The sequence below is a fragment of the Malaclemys terrapin genome, chromosome 4 (genome assembly GCF_027887155.1).
Source record: "Malaclemys terrapin pileata isolate rMalTer1 chromosome 4, rMalTer1.hap1, whole genome shotgun sequence".
Taxonomy (NCBI): Eukaryota; Metazoa; Chordata; order Testudines; family Emydidae; genus Malaclemys; species Malaclemys terrapin.
In genome coordinates, this window is record NC_071508.1 from 59,739,891 (window position 1) to 59,757,772 (window position 17,882).

The window sequence follows — 17,882 nt, forward strand, 5'->3', positions numbered from 1 at the left end:
GTCTTAGATATGCATTTATTAGTTAACAGGATATGACTAACCACCAGAAGTGACACATTAGAGACGGATTCCTACAGTCTGCTAGATGGACAATAGTAAAGCTTTAAACTTTTTTAAAGGACTATTTTCCACACAAAAACGGTCTGCGATTGTCCATATGTTTCATGGGTAAAATGCTGTACAGATGAGTTAGCAGACAGGTGATTCTCAATGTGCTAAGAAACAGTACATCTTAACGGATCACTTAATATTGCTAACTACTTTTGTTAGGCTCTTAGTATCTTAACAGACAATGTGGCCTAAAATTATATCCAATGGAACACTTACAAGTTTTCCCAGTATTATAAACCCCATTCATATTTGTATTGGAACACTAAAGTAATTAAATGTTGTTTGCAAATTATTAAATGATTCCAAGTTTTATCACATTGGGTTTAAATCAATGACCTTTTTAAGGACTCTGTGTGCCAAATTGGGACATGTGGTTAATTAAATGTGAAATGGCAAACACTTCTAAATACATCCAGTAGATTACTGGGCACTATGTTAGAATGGCAAATCAGTATAAAGACTTGGATCAGGAAGATTACATGTTACTTCAAATGCACTGTTTTGTTTTTTTTTTTGGTTAATGTTCCACTATGGTACAATTTCAGCTCTCAGACACGATCATGGGGACTTTCTACTTGCAGAAGTTGTGCCAGTGCATGATTTAGACCTAATCAGTCTGCTGATTTTGTTCCAAAGCATTTCATATTTTTGTTTGTTCCCTATAGAATATGCACTGCAAATCGTATTATACACAATTTGTATATTATACGTATTGCAAACAGCTGCTGGTTTCTACCATAGCAAATTGTCTTGCTCAGGCACAATGGTTTCAGCTGTGAATGGATCTAGTATGTGACAGAACAATATGCCTCTGTTGCTAATATGTCACCCAGTTTCCTGAAAAAAGCTAATTAAAAATCACACATTGTACTGCCCTTCTCCTTCCTTCGGAGACAGAGAGTCTGATCCATCCTTTTGTGGCTTTCTTATACTGATTATTGGAATGCTCTTACTAGCATTTCAACTTGTTTGAGTAGTGGGCTATAAACAGTACAAAATTCAGCTGTTTATATTCCTGCTGGCAGCAGGTGATTCCATCATATCACCTCAATCCTATCCAAAATGTACTGGTTGCTCATCAAATTTCATATTAATTATAAGTGTTTGCCAATTCAGAGTAAACTTTCTCACAAAACTAGGTGACTGGGCAACAAAATGGCAGATGAAATTCAATGTTGATAAATTCAAAGTAATGCACATTGGAAAACATAATCCCAACTATACACATAAAATTATGGGGTCTAACTTAGCTGTTACCACTCAAAGAGATTGTGGAGTTATTGTGGATAGTTCTCTGAAAACATCCACTCAATGTGCAGCAGCAGTCAAAAAAGTGAACAGAATGTTGGGAATCATTAGGAAAGGGGTAGATAAGAAGACAGAAAATATCATATTGCCTCTATATAAACCCATGGCATGCCCACACCTTGAATACTGCGTGCAGATCGGGTCACCCCATCTCAAAAAAGATATATTGGAATTGGAAAGGTTCAGAAAAGGGCAACAAAAATGATTAAGGGTATGGAAGAGCTTCCATATGAGGAGAGATTAATAAGACTGGGACTTTTCAGGTTGGAAAAGAGATGACTAAGGGGGGGATATGATAGAAGTCTAGAAAATCATGACTGGCATGGTAAAGTAAATAAGTTACTTCTCCTCATGACACAAGAATTAGGGGTCACCAAATGAAATTAATACGCAGCAGGTTTAAAACAAACAAAATAAAGTATTTTTTTCACACTACGCATAGTCAACCTATGGAACTCATTGCCAGAAGATGTTGTGAAGGCCAACCTTGTTACTATAAGAGGGTTCAAAGATAAGTTCATCAATGGTTATTAGCCAGGATGGGCAGGGATGGTGTCCCTAGCCTCTGTTTGCCAGAAGCTGGAAATGGACAACAGGGAATGGATCACTTGATGATTACCTGTTCTGTTCGTTCCCTCTGGGGCACCTGGTATTGGCCACTGTTGGAAGACAGGATAGTGGGCTAGATGGATCTTTAGTTTGACCCAGTATGGCAGTTCTTATGTTCTTAAACAGGGTTGAAGTTATCTTTTGGAGTTCCTGATTTCTTATCCTACTGGCCTTTGGCTCAGGTCACTCATAAATTTCACCTTGTGTCTTCTCTCCAATTGTATCACTTGAGGCTCTTTGTGGAACTCATTGTTTGTTGATACTCGGAATCTACTTACTTTCCCATTGTCTAAATGTAGAGAGCCACATTCATCCCCAGTGCATAAATTTCTGAAGTTTAATGTTTGGACCAAGGTGTGTTTGTTCTCACTGATTTTTCATTTAACTAAATATTAACTCTGTAGGATCTCTTGACTGTTCATATTTAATATTACTGTGAAGTGTTTTATTTGCTTTGGAATAAGGTGTTTCAAGTGCTGATGACATACAGCACTAGTAATGAACTGAAAGTGGCAAACAAGTGGCTGGTAAAGTCTGTCATAGTCACAAATTCTTCCGGGCACCCAAAACATAAGGTACTTTGTCTGTTTCAAGTCTGCAGTCTGAATGCAAATGCTCAAACTGTGGACAATGTGGGAATATCTGTTGAAAGAAGATAGTAGTTTTAAAATAGAAATAGTAAACACCAAAACATTTAATGTGATATCAGTTTTCAGTGCTGTCTATTTATAGTATATTATTTAAAGAGACATATGATTTCAACTGATCCGTAAGTGTTCTTCTTCAAATATCTCTCTGCTGTGATGTCTGTATCAGCCAGTTAATAATGGCTTGAGGGGCAGATGGGGATAGCTGGCACTTACTTTATTTATAGTTTGGGAGGAAAAGCAAATGTGTGTGTATATAGATGTTGTATTTATTGAATTATATCTTTCTCCCACCACCATTGTATATCTCTTGTCCCCTTAGATTGTAAGCTGTTTGGAGCAGAGATTGTATCTTTTTATGTGCTTGTATAGCCCCTAGCACAATGGGGTCCTGATCTTTTTTTGGATTATAATTAAATACAGTGTCAACTGCAAAACTACAATTCTGCTCTAAATTCTTCCTTGTATTCCTGGGACTTTCAAATAGTTAAAAGAGCAGTGTTATACAAAGTTGTTTTTAAATTGCTATTCTACATCCACAGAACTTACATTCTGGGGACTAGTCCATTAATGTAGCGGAAGCAGGTGGGTACAGATCTTCCAAATGAGTTAACGGCGAGCTTGCCCAATGGATTCCTGTTTAATCAGGTTTAATGCTGGGCCAGTCATGCATGTGTAGAACTCTCATAGATGTGAATGGAACATCACTAGGTGTGGAATATGACAAGAATGTGGCCCTGCTAGGCATAGCTGACTCGTGCCACCTGATACTGGGTGGGGGACAATGTAAAGGGGAGGACATGTGATTGCCCCATCTGTCTCCACTGGGAGGAACTTCTAGCCCCACCTCTCTGGGTCAAGGCAGCCAATCCCGCCATCTCTTGGGTGGGCTGGGGCCACAGGAGAGGGGAGCACATATCTCCGGGAACTTGCTCTCAGCGCCTTCCCTAGCAACCCCCCACCCTTTGCCCAGCCTGGGGACTGACGCGTTCTCTCTGCCCCACCAAAGTTATCTGCAGGGGGTGGGAGAGCTCCGTCCTTCTCCCACCACGTTTCCTCCTCCTCCCCCCCGGCACATTCGGCCACTCTCCCTGGCAGCCGGGCTTGGGTGGGGAGTGGAACAGAGCCGCTTCTCACATGGCTGAAGGTGGCTGCTCAGGGTCGCTACGCTATGCAGCATGGCAGCTGCCTGAGAGGAAGCCCTGCTGGGGAGGTAGTGACATCTGCTCCCCCCTGGGCCCAGCTACCAGGGATGGGGCCAAGTGATCTGGAAACATGCTGAGGGGAGAGGGGATTCTGGCTCTTTGGGTCCCTGTCCCTGGCAGCCGGGCCCAGGCAGGAAGCAGAAGCTGCCACCTCCCCAGCTGGGCTCTCACAGGCAGCTGCTGTGCCACATAGAGCAGCAACCCAGAGCAGCCAACATGAGAAGCAGCTGGTCCTGCCCCTTCCACTCCACGCCTGGTCCCGGCTGCCAGGGATGGGCTGAACATGCTAGGGGGCAGGTGCAGTGGGAGAAGGACAGAACCCCTCTTCCCTCTGTCCCCTGGCAGGCCAAGCAGAAATCTGCATGTCCTCCCTCTACGTGTGGCCTATGCTGCTAGGTATAACTTACTTAGTCATGCCAGTTTCTTATTTCTGTACACTCTTTTCCATATGTGTCTACACTCTACCTCAGCACAGCTGGCAATTTCCCTGGGCTGCATGTCAAGCTCTGACAGGAAGAATACCGGTCTGGTTAATTTAAACAAGAAAATCATACTTTGCCAGTTTGAAAATTACGTGAAAATCTGAAATATGGTGGATAGAGCAAAGTCAGGATGCCCTTAAATTGCTAAGAAATTATGCTTCACTCTGCAGAAAGCTTTCTGTAGCCTTCTGATTTTCCTCTTTGAACACCCTATTTGTGTGATATTGTGTCTTTTACTTCATCTACAACGTGAGCTCCATGCCCATTTTGTTTTAAAAATGAATGTTCAGAACTGTACTAGAGAGGTTTTCCATTGCTTCCTGTTGATAAACCTGAATTAAAACATCTCTAAAGTATTACATGTGAGTTCTTTAAACATTCACTTAAACTTTAATATATAAATACAAAATAGGAATAAATAACAATTGCACAATGTCTTAAGAACAAAATTATTTGTATAGACTAGCTCTATATAAATAAATCAAAGTACATTTTACTTGTGTTTAGAAGAATGATATACATTTTATAAAATTAAGAAATTTTAAATTTATTTACTTTATCCCTCAAACCATTCCTGCAAAGGAATCATGCATTATCTCTACTAAACAAAGATAAGATCCACCTAACTGAACGAGTCCTGATAAAGATGTGGCTCTACTTTCCAAAATTAGACATGAAACATAGACATGACAGGACTACTCATTGAACAAGAAATAGTAAAGTAGAATACAATGTTCATATGTAGTAAAATCAAAGTTACTGTATATCAAAACTATACTGGTCCCTTTACATACCTTTGTGATGAGTATTTAAAAAAATAATGACAACTGGCCAGCATGCAACTGACTAAAACATTCCAGTTTTAGGGATGTCTGAGTTTGGCCAAAGGAAAAAAGGAACTAAAAGAAACAGACAAAACAAACAAACATCCCAGATGCTTACAATCCCCTTTGTGTTCTTCTCCTCTGTGCCAGGTCTGTTAATGCTTGGTTAGCAGCTGAGAGAGGTCTTCCTGTATGAGGTCCATCATTACCATTTGGATTCATAAATTTCATGTGCCTTCATGGAGATGGCGGTCCTTTCAGAGAATTGCAGGACCCTGGAGTGCTTCCAACTGTAGTTCCTTGCCCAACCCACTGTATTAGAAATCACCTTTTAATGCAATTCTTGAAGACATTCAGCAATGTCCATAAATGTCACAGTTCCATTTACACAGTATTATTCACATTCACACAGCTTTGTTCCCATGCTGTAAAGTTTGTCACTTCAGAACAGAATTAAGATGCAAGCAAGGACCTTCATTAATTACAGCAGAAAGAGAAAGCTTTAAACATCTGTTATATATCCTGTTCTGCTTCTGTTTTCACCTGCACAAGTGCTTTTATTAAATTCTACTATATTATGCATTGCTCACTCTACATTTTTTTCCTTATAATAATGCCATTTCCCCCCCATTTGATTCTAAGTTGTAGTCATTTTACAGTGCATTGTTCTAAACAGAAGGTAAGAACATTGAATTGAGAACAATTCTGTTGGTTTCAGCTTAGTTTAAGTTCTTCTATTTTTTTCTCTCCAGTTAAAACATTTTGTGTTTCAACAATACACTAAATTGCACTGTATTTCTAATTGGGTCAAACAAAAAAAATTAAAAATCCTGATTTTTTTTAATCAGTTGATGTTTTAAGCTTAAGCACATTTCCAGCAATTTTGTTTTTATGGCAAATAGGCCCCCTTAGTGTTTTAACATTGCTGAGTGGTGTTGGTGTGAAATGTACCACTTGGTTTATATCTTGTGTGATAATATGGGTCTATATAATCCTAGGTTTAAAACTCCTTCTAAATTCCCCTGAAGGAAATGTACCTGTTTTTCAGTGATGCCCAGCCCTGAATGGAGAATGACTCTCATCCACTTGTCTTCTTGTAATTCTTTGGATCTCTTTCCTTTCATGCCTCTCTGTGGGATTGATCCAACTTCTGCTGAAGCCAGTGGAACTCTTTCTGTTTTCTCCAGTGGGAGTTAGATCAGGCCCTTGTGTAACAGGCTGTCATTACCTTTTTCATGTTTACTGCTCTTAGCTGATCCATGGATCAGCTGGAAAGAATGCTGAAATGCACATGCACTGGTACCATCATCCTGAGACACATGCGTCTCCTCTGCTACGTGCCTGATTTCTGCTCTGGAAGCACCTGCTGCCCCAGCAGTGGAGTTGTATATGCACTCATTCACTGCCAGGTACTTTAGGCCCACATTTATGGTTTGCTTATGAAAGGGGGGGGGGGGGGGGCTAAAACTATATAATAGAAATATTTTTTGTGCTTTGTAAGTTCGGTGAAAAGAGATTTTTTAAAAATATATGTTAAAATTCATGTGCAGCAGTGATGTGGTGTCCCTATATTAACAAGGAACTTCCACAAAAATGCCCTTCTAGCCTGCAACAACCTGAGTGTCTTGGAGGGATTGAAATATTTATTCTTTTAATTTCCTCTTTAAACAAAAATGCTCTCTTCTGCCAAGGAAATGAGGCTATAGGTGCAAAACTCCCATGGACTTCAGTGGGATCAGGATTGCACCCATAATCTCTTAGTGATCAAATTTATGGAAGTGTTTGATTTCCTGAAAACTATACTGACTGCATAAAGTAGCATAGCACAAGTGTACAGTGTAATCTGAAGTGGCAGTAAAGTGAAAAACTTGTAGGAATGTGTTTGGGGAGGGAGTTTTCTCTCTTGAGGAAGTATTCTGGAAATTACTGTACCTTCCATTTGAAGCAATTTGTTCCATTCCAAGGCAAATATACAAAATTTTAAAAAGAGGGTTGGGATTATTGTCATGGGCCCTAATGACAAGTTACCTCTGGGAGCAGTGTTTCAAAAAGGGGTCGACTGTGTCAGGGTCAAGGGTCGTCACTCCAACTCTCCTGTTAATTCTGTGGCAGAATTTAAACATGATCTCTGGGGTAGTCCACCTAGTATATTACTGCCCTGCAGGGTTGGAACCCCAAACACAATAGCATTGTGCTAATGCATGAGAACCAGAATATGAAATTGACTGATCTAGTGGATTTCATTGTCCAAGTGGGTACAGAGGTAAACAGAAATTATAAATGGTGACACATCAATTATGAAAAAGGAAGAATGTTAATATTCACAGTATGATGCTAATCTACTGTGCACATCTTTTATATAGTACTGCCACCCCCAACTGTTCAGGCATCTTGAGTTGGGCACCAAAAAATCATGAGAGTTAAAATAAATAAATGTTGGGTTCTTTTTCTTTGCCTTCTGGTTTCTGAACCTTTTAGGGTTCACTCAGGACAAGTTTCCAAGCACTTTCTCCATAACTGAGCCAGCTAGAAACTCCCCCTGTCCCCCAATAATGACACTGCCTGAGAATCTCAGCAGAATTTCTAGATCCCAGCAGCTGGGGCTGTAAGTGAAACACCAAATAGTGTGAGAATGGCAATAAAATGATGAGAGCAGGCAATACTGACTATATAACTTTTATGTTTATAAAGTTGCCCCTTTAACATGCTGGAGATGCAGAAGCTGTGTGAGAACTTTCATATCCATCATGAGTCTCTCTCTCCCTCTCTGCAGTACAGGTGTTTCCCTTTCCACTGCAGATAAGGAAAAGTTATTTACTTATTCCCATAATACAAGAACTAGGGACCACCAAATGAAATTAATGGGCAGCAGGTTTAAAACAAATAAAAGGAAGAAGTTCTTCACACAGCGCACAGTCAACTTGTGGAACTCCTTGCCTGAGGAGGTTGTGAAGGCTAGGACTATAACAGCATTTAAAAGAGAACCTCCATGAATTTATCCAGTTAAGTCCATTAATGGCTATTAGCCAGGATGGATAAGGAATGGTGTCCCTAACCTCTGTTTGTCAGAGGGTGGAGAAGGATGGCAGGAGAGAGATCACTTGATCATTACCTGTTAGGTTCACTCCCTCTGGGGCACCTGGCATTGGCCACTGTCGGTAGACAGGATGCTGGGCAAGATGGACCTTTGGTCTGACCCAGTACGGCCGTTCTTATGTTCTTATGCAGCTACCAATCCTGGCACTACACTGGGAATAGTAGTTACAGTGGGTAAGTATGCACCTGTCTGCTTTGCATTCAGAGCAGGGGTACATGCATTGACTTGCCAAGGAATCAAAATATTTCTCTTACAGGACCAAATTCATTGACCCCCATGGGAGTTTTGCCTGAATAAAGAGGACAGGCCTGAAATGAGGTTCATGCATGACAGACTAGAATACGGTCACTGTGCCACAGGCTTGCTGATACCAAGGAGCCGCTCAGACAGCTTTTGTTGAAAGTCTAACAAGACAGAAACAGACTGACAATTTTTGCAAATTTTGGGCCAACCTTGTAGGCATGTGCTCAAGACTACCTACTCGTATTTGCATATGCTCAGTTGCAAATCCAAAATGCCTAATGAACATGCAAGATGGTGTGTGGACACAAAGGAAAGTGTGACTATGCATCAGGCATTTTGTTCAGACAAAAGTGTACACAAGTTTTCATGTGTATGTTTTAACATTAGGGCTTTTACTAAATCCTTGAAATTAAACTATGCTGGAAAGGCTTTAGACAGTTAATTACATTCACAATTGAAGATATAGTGAAAGTAGCTTTTTATCTCAGTTGCTCTTGTTCCTAGATATGGATTTCTTAGTGTGGTACTGCCCAGTACTGTGATCACCTTTCAACATTTGTCAGCAATTACCACACAGTGGCATCTAAGGTACCCCAGTTATTTCCTATGCAAATTATAGAGAAAGCTCCTATGCATTATCTGGTGCTAAATTAATTTAAAATGATAACTGTGTGGGTGTTATGGGGCAGAGCCACTTGTGATCTGCACCTATTTTATACAGAGGTGAACAAATCTTCCTTATTCAGTGTTACCTATATAACTGAGACAGCTGTTGAAAACGGATCTGCAAAGAGCAATGAGGATTTACAGGCTACATAAAATACAAACACAATCCTACTTATTTTCCTTTTTGCTGAAGGAACATCGTATCACTAAGGTTGCCATACCTGTCTCATTCTTGCCCTACAGACAGTAGCTCCTTCTTTAGTTTCTTAGATTGTAAGGTCTTTGGGGCAGGAACCATGTTAAACTGGATTTTTGTACAGGGTGAGAGGGGACACCAATTCCTTACTGGTACCTCGAGGCATGACCACAATATAAATGTATAATGACAATCAATCTTGAAGAAATGTATTTGCAAGAATATCCAGCACAGTATTCATTTTTTTGTTTGAAAAATATTGAATATAAAAATGAAACTGGTTGCTGCACCCAGCAGCAAATCACACTGCTTGCTGATTTCCATTGCTATCAGGCTTGCTATTAAAACCAAACTACATCCATGAATCTCTGGAAATGGGCATGAATGTGGCTCACCATCTGAATTTGGGCAATGCTAGTGTCCATACCAGTAATTCATAGATAATACCAAAGGGTGTTACCGTTACTCGCGGATTCTATCTAAACAAACCACTCTTCACATAGTTGAAACGTTTGTTTGAAAACTGAGGGTCCTATTTAGCAAATATTCAGAGTCTTATGGCTCTAGACACAAAGGCTCTAGAAGCTTCCAAAGCTTAGCTATCACTGAGCCCAATCCTGATTCAGGACCCAAAATTATATGTTGTTTTTATAAATATTTCTCTGCACAGCTTGGATGCTTTTGGTACCCTCCCCCACTTCATTCTTGGGAATTCTAAACATATGCCTCTTTGTAGCTCAGGTAGATGTAAAGTGACCCACATTAATGACCGCTGAAGGACTCAACTGAGCATGTGCTGAGAGAATAGTGATGTCAATTAGATTCTGACAGACCTTTCTTTTCTATGGACAAGACCTCTGCAGCCCATCGCCCTCAAAGAGGGAAATACGGGTTTGATGTAAGGGCGTACATAACCTCTGCTAACAGACATTGTCATACTGGTTTTCAGTGCTCCACAAGGGTTCTGTCAAGCCACTCGCATCATTGCTCGACTACAGTTAAGAGCAAGGTGCTCTGTTTTCCAAGCCCAGTTCAATTGGAGCAAAGCACAATTTTGGCTCTTGCCCGTCATGAAAAGGAATAAAATGCCACTGATCATGTCTTCAGCTTCTCAGTGAGCCCAAAGCTTTGTGTTCTGAACTTCACCACCTTGCTTGGACTGTTTCCATGTGCCATAATCTTCCACTCCATTCATTCAAGCAGTTTGTGGGTGCTCGGAGGTCCCAGACATGCAAACAGAACTGCAGTGGGACCCATTACTAAACATGATCAGTCATGGAGATGTGGTCCCAGTAGGATACTGCTGTCATTGTACAGGGGCTTCCTGGTACTTGCCAACTGTCTACTGATGCCATCTATGGTTGACACATAGCAAAACTGCCATATCACTGTAAGCATGCACAATTACATTCTAATCAATACAACATACATAGAGAGGCTGCCCACTAATCATATCTCTGCATAACTTATGGGCATCGTGGCTTGACTCCTGGCTAGAAATATCAATATGGCAGAGCTTCCCATCCTTCTGCACTAAGGGTTAGCATGCTACACCTCTATCCCAATATAACGCTGTCCTCGGGAGCCAAAAAATCTTACCACATTATTCATAGATTCATAGATTCTAGGACTGGAAGGGACCTCGAGAGGTTATCCAGTCCAGTCCCCTGCCCTCATGGCAGGACCAAATACTGTCTAGACCATCCCTGATAGACATTTATCTAACCTACTCTTAAATATCTCCAGAGATGGATTCCACAACCTCCCTAGGCAATTTATTCCAGTGTTTAACCACCCTGACAGTTGGGAACTTTTTCCTAATGTCCAACCTAAACCTCCCTTGCTGCAGTTTAAGCCCATAGCTTCTTGTTCTATCCTTAGAGGCTAAGGTGAACAAGTTTTCTCCCTCCTCCTTATGACACCCTTTTAGATACCTGAAAACTGCTATCATGTCCCCTCTCAGTCTTCTCTTTTCCAAACTAAACAAACCCAATTCTTTCAGCCTTCCTTCATAGGTCATGTTCTCAAGACCTTTAATCATTCTTGTTGCCCTTCTCTGGACCCTCTCCAATTTCTCCACATCTTTCTTGAAATGCGGTGCCCAGAACTGGACACAATATTCCAGTTGAGGCCTAACCAGCGCAGAGTAGAGCGGAAGAATGACTTCTCGTGTCTTGCTCACAACACACCTGTTAATACATCCCAGAATCATGTTTGCTTTTTTTGCAACAGCATCACACTGTTGACTCATATTTAGCTTGTGGTCCACTATAACCCCTAGATCCCTTTCTGCCGTATTCCTTCCTAGACAGTCTCTTCCCATTCTGTATGTGTGAAACTGATTTTTCCTTCCTAAGTGGCGCACTTTGCATTTGTCTTTATTAAACTTCATCCTGTTTACCTCAGACCATTTCTCCAATTTGTCCAGATAATTTTGAATTATGACCCTGTCCTCCAAAGCAGTTGCAATCCCTCCCAGTTTGGTATCTTCTGCAAACTTAATAAGCGTACTTCCTATGCCAATATCTAAGTCGTTAATGAAGATATTGAACAGAGCCGGTCCCAAAACAGACCCCTGTGGAGCCCCACTTGTTATGCCTTTCCAGCAGGATTGGGAACCATTAATAACAACTCTCTGAGTACGGTTATCCAGCCAGTTATGCACCCACCTTATAGTAGCCCCAGCCAAATTGTATTTGCCTAGTTTATCGATAAGAATATCATGCAAGACCGTATCAAATGCCTTACTAAAGTCTAGGTATACCACATCCACCACTTCTCCCTTATCCACAAGACTTGTTATCCTATCAAAGAAAGCTATCAGATTGGTTTGACACGATTTGTTCTTTACAAATCCATGCTGGCTATTCCCTATCACCTTACCACCTTCCAAGTGTTTGCAGATGATTTTCTTAATTACTTGCTCCACTATCTTCCCTGGCACAGAAGTTAAACTAACTGGTCTGTAGTTTCCTGGGTTGTTTTTATTTCCCTTTTCCAGTCTTCTGGAATCTCTCCTGTCTCCCATGATTTTCCAAAGATAATAGCTAGAGGCTCAGATACCTCCTCTATTAGTTCCTTGAGTATTCTAGGATGCATTTCATCAGGCCCTGGTGACTTGCAGGCATCTAACTTTTCTAAGTGATTTTTAACTTGTTCTTTTTTAATTCTATCTGCTAACCCTACCCCCTTCCCATTAGCATTCCCTATGTTAGGCATTCCTTCAGACTTCTCGGTGAAGACCGAAACAAGGAAGTCATTAAGCATCTCTGCCATTTCCAAGTTTCCTGTTACTGTTTCTCCCTCTTCACTGAGCAGTGGGCCTACCCTGTTTTTGGTCTTCCTCTTGCTTCTAATGTATTGATTAAAAGTTTTCTTGTTTCCCTTTATTCCTGTAGCTAGTTTGAGTTCATTTTGTGCCTTTGCCTTTCTAATCTTGCCCCTGCATTCCTGTGTTGTTTGCCTATATTCATCCTTTGTAATCTGTCCTAGTTTCCATTTTTTATAGGACTCCTTTTTATTTTTTAGATCATGCAAGATCTCGTTGTTAAACCAAGGTGGTCTTTTGCCACATTTTCTATCTTTCTGTGTTATAGGTGAAACTGCGTTATATTGAACTTGCTTTGATCCACCAGAGTGCGCAGCCCCGCCCCGCCCCCCTGGAGCACTGCTTTACCATGTTATATCCAAATTCATGTTATATTGGGTCGCGTTATATCGGGGTAGAGGTGTAGTTGTTAAACAGCTACCATATTTATATCCATAAGCCTCTGGAAATGGGTGTGAACATGCATTGCCATCTGAATTTAGACAATACGTGTAACAATAAAAGTAATTCCTAGGTAACAGCAGAGGCCACTGTTACTGTTTGTATTACATTTGCCTGGATAAAGCTAAATGATGGTAACTTTCAGAAATCAAGATATAGCTGTGTCTATGATGAATGTTTGTGTCTCATGAATCAGGATTAGTATTCCCTGGGGAGGGAAGGGAGTGAGTGGGAGCGGTTAGAAGGATGTCTGTACCCCTCTGGACTCTCTGCGGAATGGCCCTGAGGAAATGGCTAAGAAAGAGATCAACAGGAATGCCAAATTTCTGCTGAATAGGTTAAAAGGGTGAGGAAGCCTCTTCGGCAGCCATCCATGCGCAGAAGGCCTGCATAACATTTCTGCTGAATAGGGCCCTAAATGAAGACAAAAGAAACATAGGAAGCCAATCGTAACTTGAAGAGCTTTTCTGATTTTGCGGTTTCTTATTTTTACACTTGCTAATCTCCAAGGACATTTTATTATTTTCGGTGCAATTAGACATCCCTTTGGACATGCCATTGGAATGGAAATAAAGTTTTACAAGAGAGTAAGTCATATTTTTATCTGATATATAAATGTAAAACAGCCTAACTATTTATTTAATTATTCCTTAACATCCCTAAACAGATGTATATGGTTTAGCCAATATACAGTGAAAGATACTCAGTTTTATATGTTATAAAAATCATCCTATATATAATGCCTGATTTTTAAGTTATATATGTATATTTTAAAAGTTTGAAGTATTTTACATCCCACTAAAACTGATAGGAGCTGATTTTATGTCCATGCTACGTTAGGCTCACTTTAAAAACAGAAGTTTCAAAGCCCTTTTCTGGGTTTAGTCTATAAACGTGGATCCTGCTATTTTGTTCACAAAGATTTTATCCATCTTCTAGTTTCTCATTAAAGAGCTTTCACAATTAAAATAAATATGCAGGAAATGGAAATCTTACCTCTGCAAGCGGATGCCAATGAGCAATCGGTTTCCGAGGATACGAGAGCATTTCATTCCAGTGGTCCCGGCCTAGGCTCTCTGCATCGTTGCCTATTTGACACACTCCAATGACCTCATTGTGACCTACACTGTGAAAATGTGCCATAATATTTTTTTCTTAAAATTTTACATTTGGGAACAAATATCATTTAAGTTCGTTATGACAGACAATGATCGAGGATGCTGGGAAAACTTGATGAGCTACACAACACAGGTTTGAGCTTCATCCCTATCTTTCTCACTAACATAGATAATATACCAATAATTCACTCTTTTAGACCATGTTAGTTCACACCGTGTGTGTGTTGGTTTTCTATGAAGTAAATTGACTGTTGGACTTTTATTTGTCTACACTCCATTTTTAACCAACAGAAAAATTCATTAACGTTTGCAAAAGAGAAAAATAACTATACATCATACTTGTTCTGACTCCAGCCCACCCAAAGCATCAGACATGTAAAGACTACTATGTGAAACGGGATAGCTGAACAAACAGTACACCTATTCCAAAGCAATTATTTGCAAATAGAATATACTATGGGCCACATTTTTCAGAGGAAATCTGAGTAATTAATATGATTGTGCACAAATGGCCATTCAGAGTGCAAACTGTTCATTTGGATAGGCAATCATTACAATTCTAGTAAATATGTATGCAAATTAGGCATACAAAGTTATGGATGCAATTCTGTATCTCAAAAACTAAGAAGGAAATGCTGTTTGATGGTACAGAGAATTGTAGCCCTCTGCCGAGACCTGCATGACAAAACATTTTTAATCAATATCACAAACTGAGTAAACTGTGAGCATTTGTGCCAGTTTTTTACAATCTTTTGCCTTGTAAAATCTTGCATAGTAGAATAACAGCTACAGGTATCTCACCGGTCATAATCCATAACTGCTATTGACAAGTTAATTTGGTCAATGTTTTCCGGCGGGACATCAAAGACTATGGCTTCATTGTAAACAGGATTGAGGGTATTCCTCTTGGTGGAAGTTTTCCTTTTCTTTAGCCGCCTTCCTTCGCACATTAAAGAAACCTTCACGTAGGGATCTGTGTGAATCATAATAAGCAGTTTTGTTGATTTAAAAATAAACACAGATGGAAAGCAAATGGAGTAACCTTTAATATATGCCTATATCTATATACATAATTTATTCACCGGTACCTAAATTAGAATCTGAGCTCCTTCAATAATGAAATGCCTGGGAGGCGCTGGCAGTTAAAAGGTCTTCCTGGTTGAATGACTGTAATGAACAATTAGATGTTCATTCAGGAAGCTGGGTTTTTGTATTGTGTCTTCTCAAAGAATGTAAAAATTTCCATTATGACATAATGTGGATTCCCGTGTTTGTAACAGTCTCTGTAACTGATTACATCTATAGCAGAAGTAGAACCCGGACACAATCAGATAATGTGGTCAGCGTTAGTGTTTGCTGATATGGAATTAGTTATGTTAACACTTTAGAATTATAATAGTTTGTGTGGTGTACAATTATTGTTCTCTTTAGAGGTACAGTTAAAGCTATGGGTGTAGTAGAAGACTGCCCCACTTGGGGCACCTGTTTCATTGTAGCTCCTTTCTGACAGTACTATTACCCTTCTCCCCCTTTGCCAGTGGATTGAAACAAGGCATCTGTGACCCCTTTGTAGCAAAATCCCAAACTGGTTTCATTTTGTTTTCAATACCAACCCTGAAAATAGTTGCTACAATGGACCAGTGAGCTTCATAAGCTTGGCCCAAGCATCATTTGTATCAGATTAATGGCTGTTGAGCCTCTCCATTGTCAGTGTTGGTTTATACTGTACCCAACATAAACTCCAACAAATAGCAGGCAGTGCAAAATTAAATTCTGTGGTTACAGTCCCAGCATGGCCACCTCCAAGTATTTAAAAGCCAGGCCCCCAAAATTCTTGAGGTCTTTACGATAATAAAATTTGGGTTCTTTTAAATTGCCTTCTAGTTTTTGAGCCTTTACGGTTCACATTTTTTAAGCTTTTCTTTGCAACTCGGATGGCTAAAATCATTTTTTAATGAAAGAATCTCCCATAATCCAGCAACAGAGGGTCCTGTGGCACCTTTAAGACTAACAGAAGTATTGGGAGCATAAGCTTTCGTGGGTAAGAACCTCACTTCTTCAGATGCAAGAAGTGAGGTTCTTACCCACGAAAGCTTATGCAAGAAGTGAGGTTCTTACCCACGAAAGCTTATGTTCCCAATACTTCTGTTAGTCTTAAAGGTGCCACAGGACCCTCTGTTGCTTTTTACAGATTCAGACTAACACGGCTACCTCTCTGATACTTCCCATAATCAAATAACTCCAGAAACTGGGGCTTTAAGAAAAACACCAAATATCAGAAGAATTGGAAATACTGTATCATATCTTTAATTCAAGGGGGAGAAGATGAAATTGTAATGTTGGGCATGAAAGAAATTCCTACCTGATGCTCCTGTTATGTCCATTGCCTTTAAATTCCTAGCCTTTATTATGGTAATAGTTAATCTGCCAGCTGTTGGAAGGTAGCAGAGTGAGAACATCAAGTCACCAAGATCCACATTGTCCTGTAAAAAAAACAAGTTTGTGAAACAATAATAAAACACTCTCTCTCTCTGCCTAGAAAGGCACAGAGTAACTAATGATAAAATATGTGTATTTAGGAGCTCCGGTTATTCCAGAGGAAACTTAATTCTCACTTGCAAACCACATGGCAGGAGCTGCTCAGTTTGTAGGCAGTGTTCTGACACCAGCAGTACCATGAGCTGTAAACCTCATTACAATTTTGTAGCAGTCAGTAGTCAGACAGGAACCGTGTCCTAGTGGTAAGAACAGGGGTAGGTACCTGGAGATCTTTGTTCTACTACTGACTTGCTGTATTATGTTGGACAAGTCTCTGGAGCTCTTTATGCCTCAGCTTCCCTATTTGCAGGGAATTTACCATAACAGGGTTCATGGGAGGAACAACAAATTGACAAGGTAGGATAAGTTTTCATACAACTGCCCAGGACTTGTCAGGCCAAACATTGCAGTAGGGAAGGTCAGTGGAGGGAGCACAATCAGGGGTTAAAGTAACCTGGAGCAGGAGGGAATGCAATTCTCCCTCTCCGCCAAAAGCAGAATGAGAACTTTCCTCTCCCTGGTTTGCAGGAGCAGCTCTCCTCCTGCAGCCCTCCCTTCTCCTTAGCTGGTGCAGTGACTGCATCCCTTTCCTGTTTCAAGTCACTGAGTACCATCTGGGTTTCAGAAAGGCAGGTGAGGAGGAAGTCCACCAGCTCCCAGATGTAAATATTAGGGAACAAACAATTTTTTTCACCTGATTACAAAGGAAAAATGTTGGTAGATTTGTTTTACCTAGCCAAATGCTTCATCCACTTTGGACGAACCTGCCAACATTAGAAGCCATTCAATAGGGATGATGCATTAGAGCATGTTGTAAGGCACATCTGTTTGCTCAGCTTTTGCCCTACGGAGTGGGAAGAGATGGCTGAGCGATAGTTCTTTCCTGCTGTTTCTTTCATTTTTTTTGAGAGGGGGGTTCATTAATTGACAACATATTAATTATATTGATAATAAGCTGTAGGAGTTGTGATAGGTTCATTTTGTAAGGGGGGGGGGGCAGATTTTTGGGAGAAAAGTAGGGATTTACTTTTTAACCTCTTGTAGTAGTTTGGATTTAAGGCAGCTTTCC

General features: G+C 40.3%; 1 protein-coding gene across 3 annotated transcripts in view; it reads right to left on the reverse strand.

Moving 5' to 3' along the window:
* Positions 1-4,792: 4,792 nt before the first annotated feature.
* Positions 4,793-17,882, reverse strand: part of SYT9 (synaptotagmin 9) — a 127,942-nt gene continuing 114,852 nt past the window's right edge. The window contains exons 4-7 of one of the 3 annotated variants that reach the window (XM_054028719.1): positions 16,638-16,758; positions 15,077-15,248; positions 14,154-14,283; positions 4,793-5,498 (exon numbers count right to left, since the gene is read on the reverse strand). In XM_054028719.1, the coding sequence (XP_053884694.1) occupies positions 5,424-5,498; positions 14,154-14,283; positions 15,077-15,248; positions 16,638-16,758 (498 nt within the window). In that variant the 3' untranslated portion in view covers positions 4,793-5,423. Of the gene's footprint in view, positions 5,499-13,266; positions 13,572-14,153; positions 14,284-15,076; positions 15,249-16,637; positions 16,759-17,882 lie in introns of those variants that run through there. The other 2 variants (XM_054028717.1, XM_054028720.1) reach the window with 2 other exon arrangements.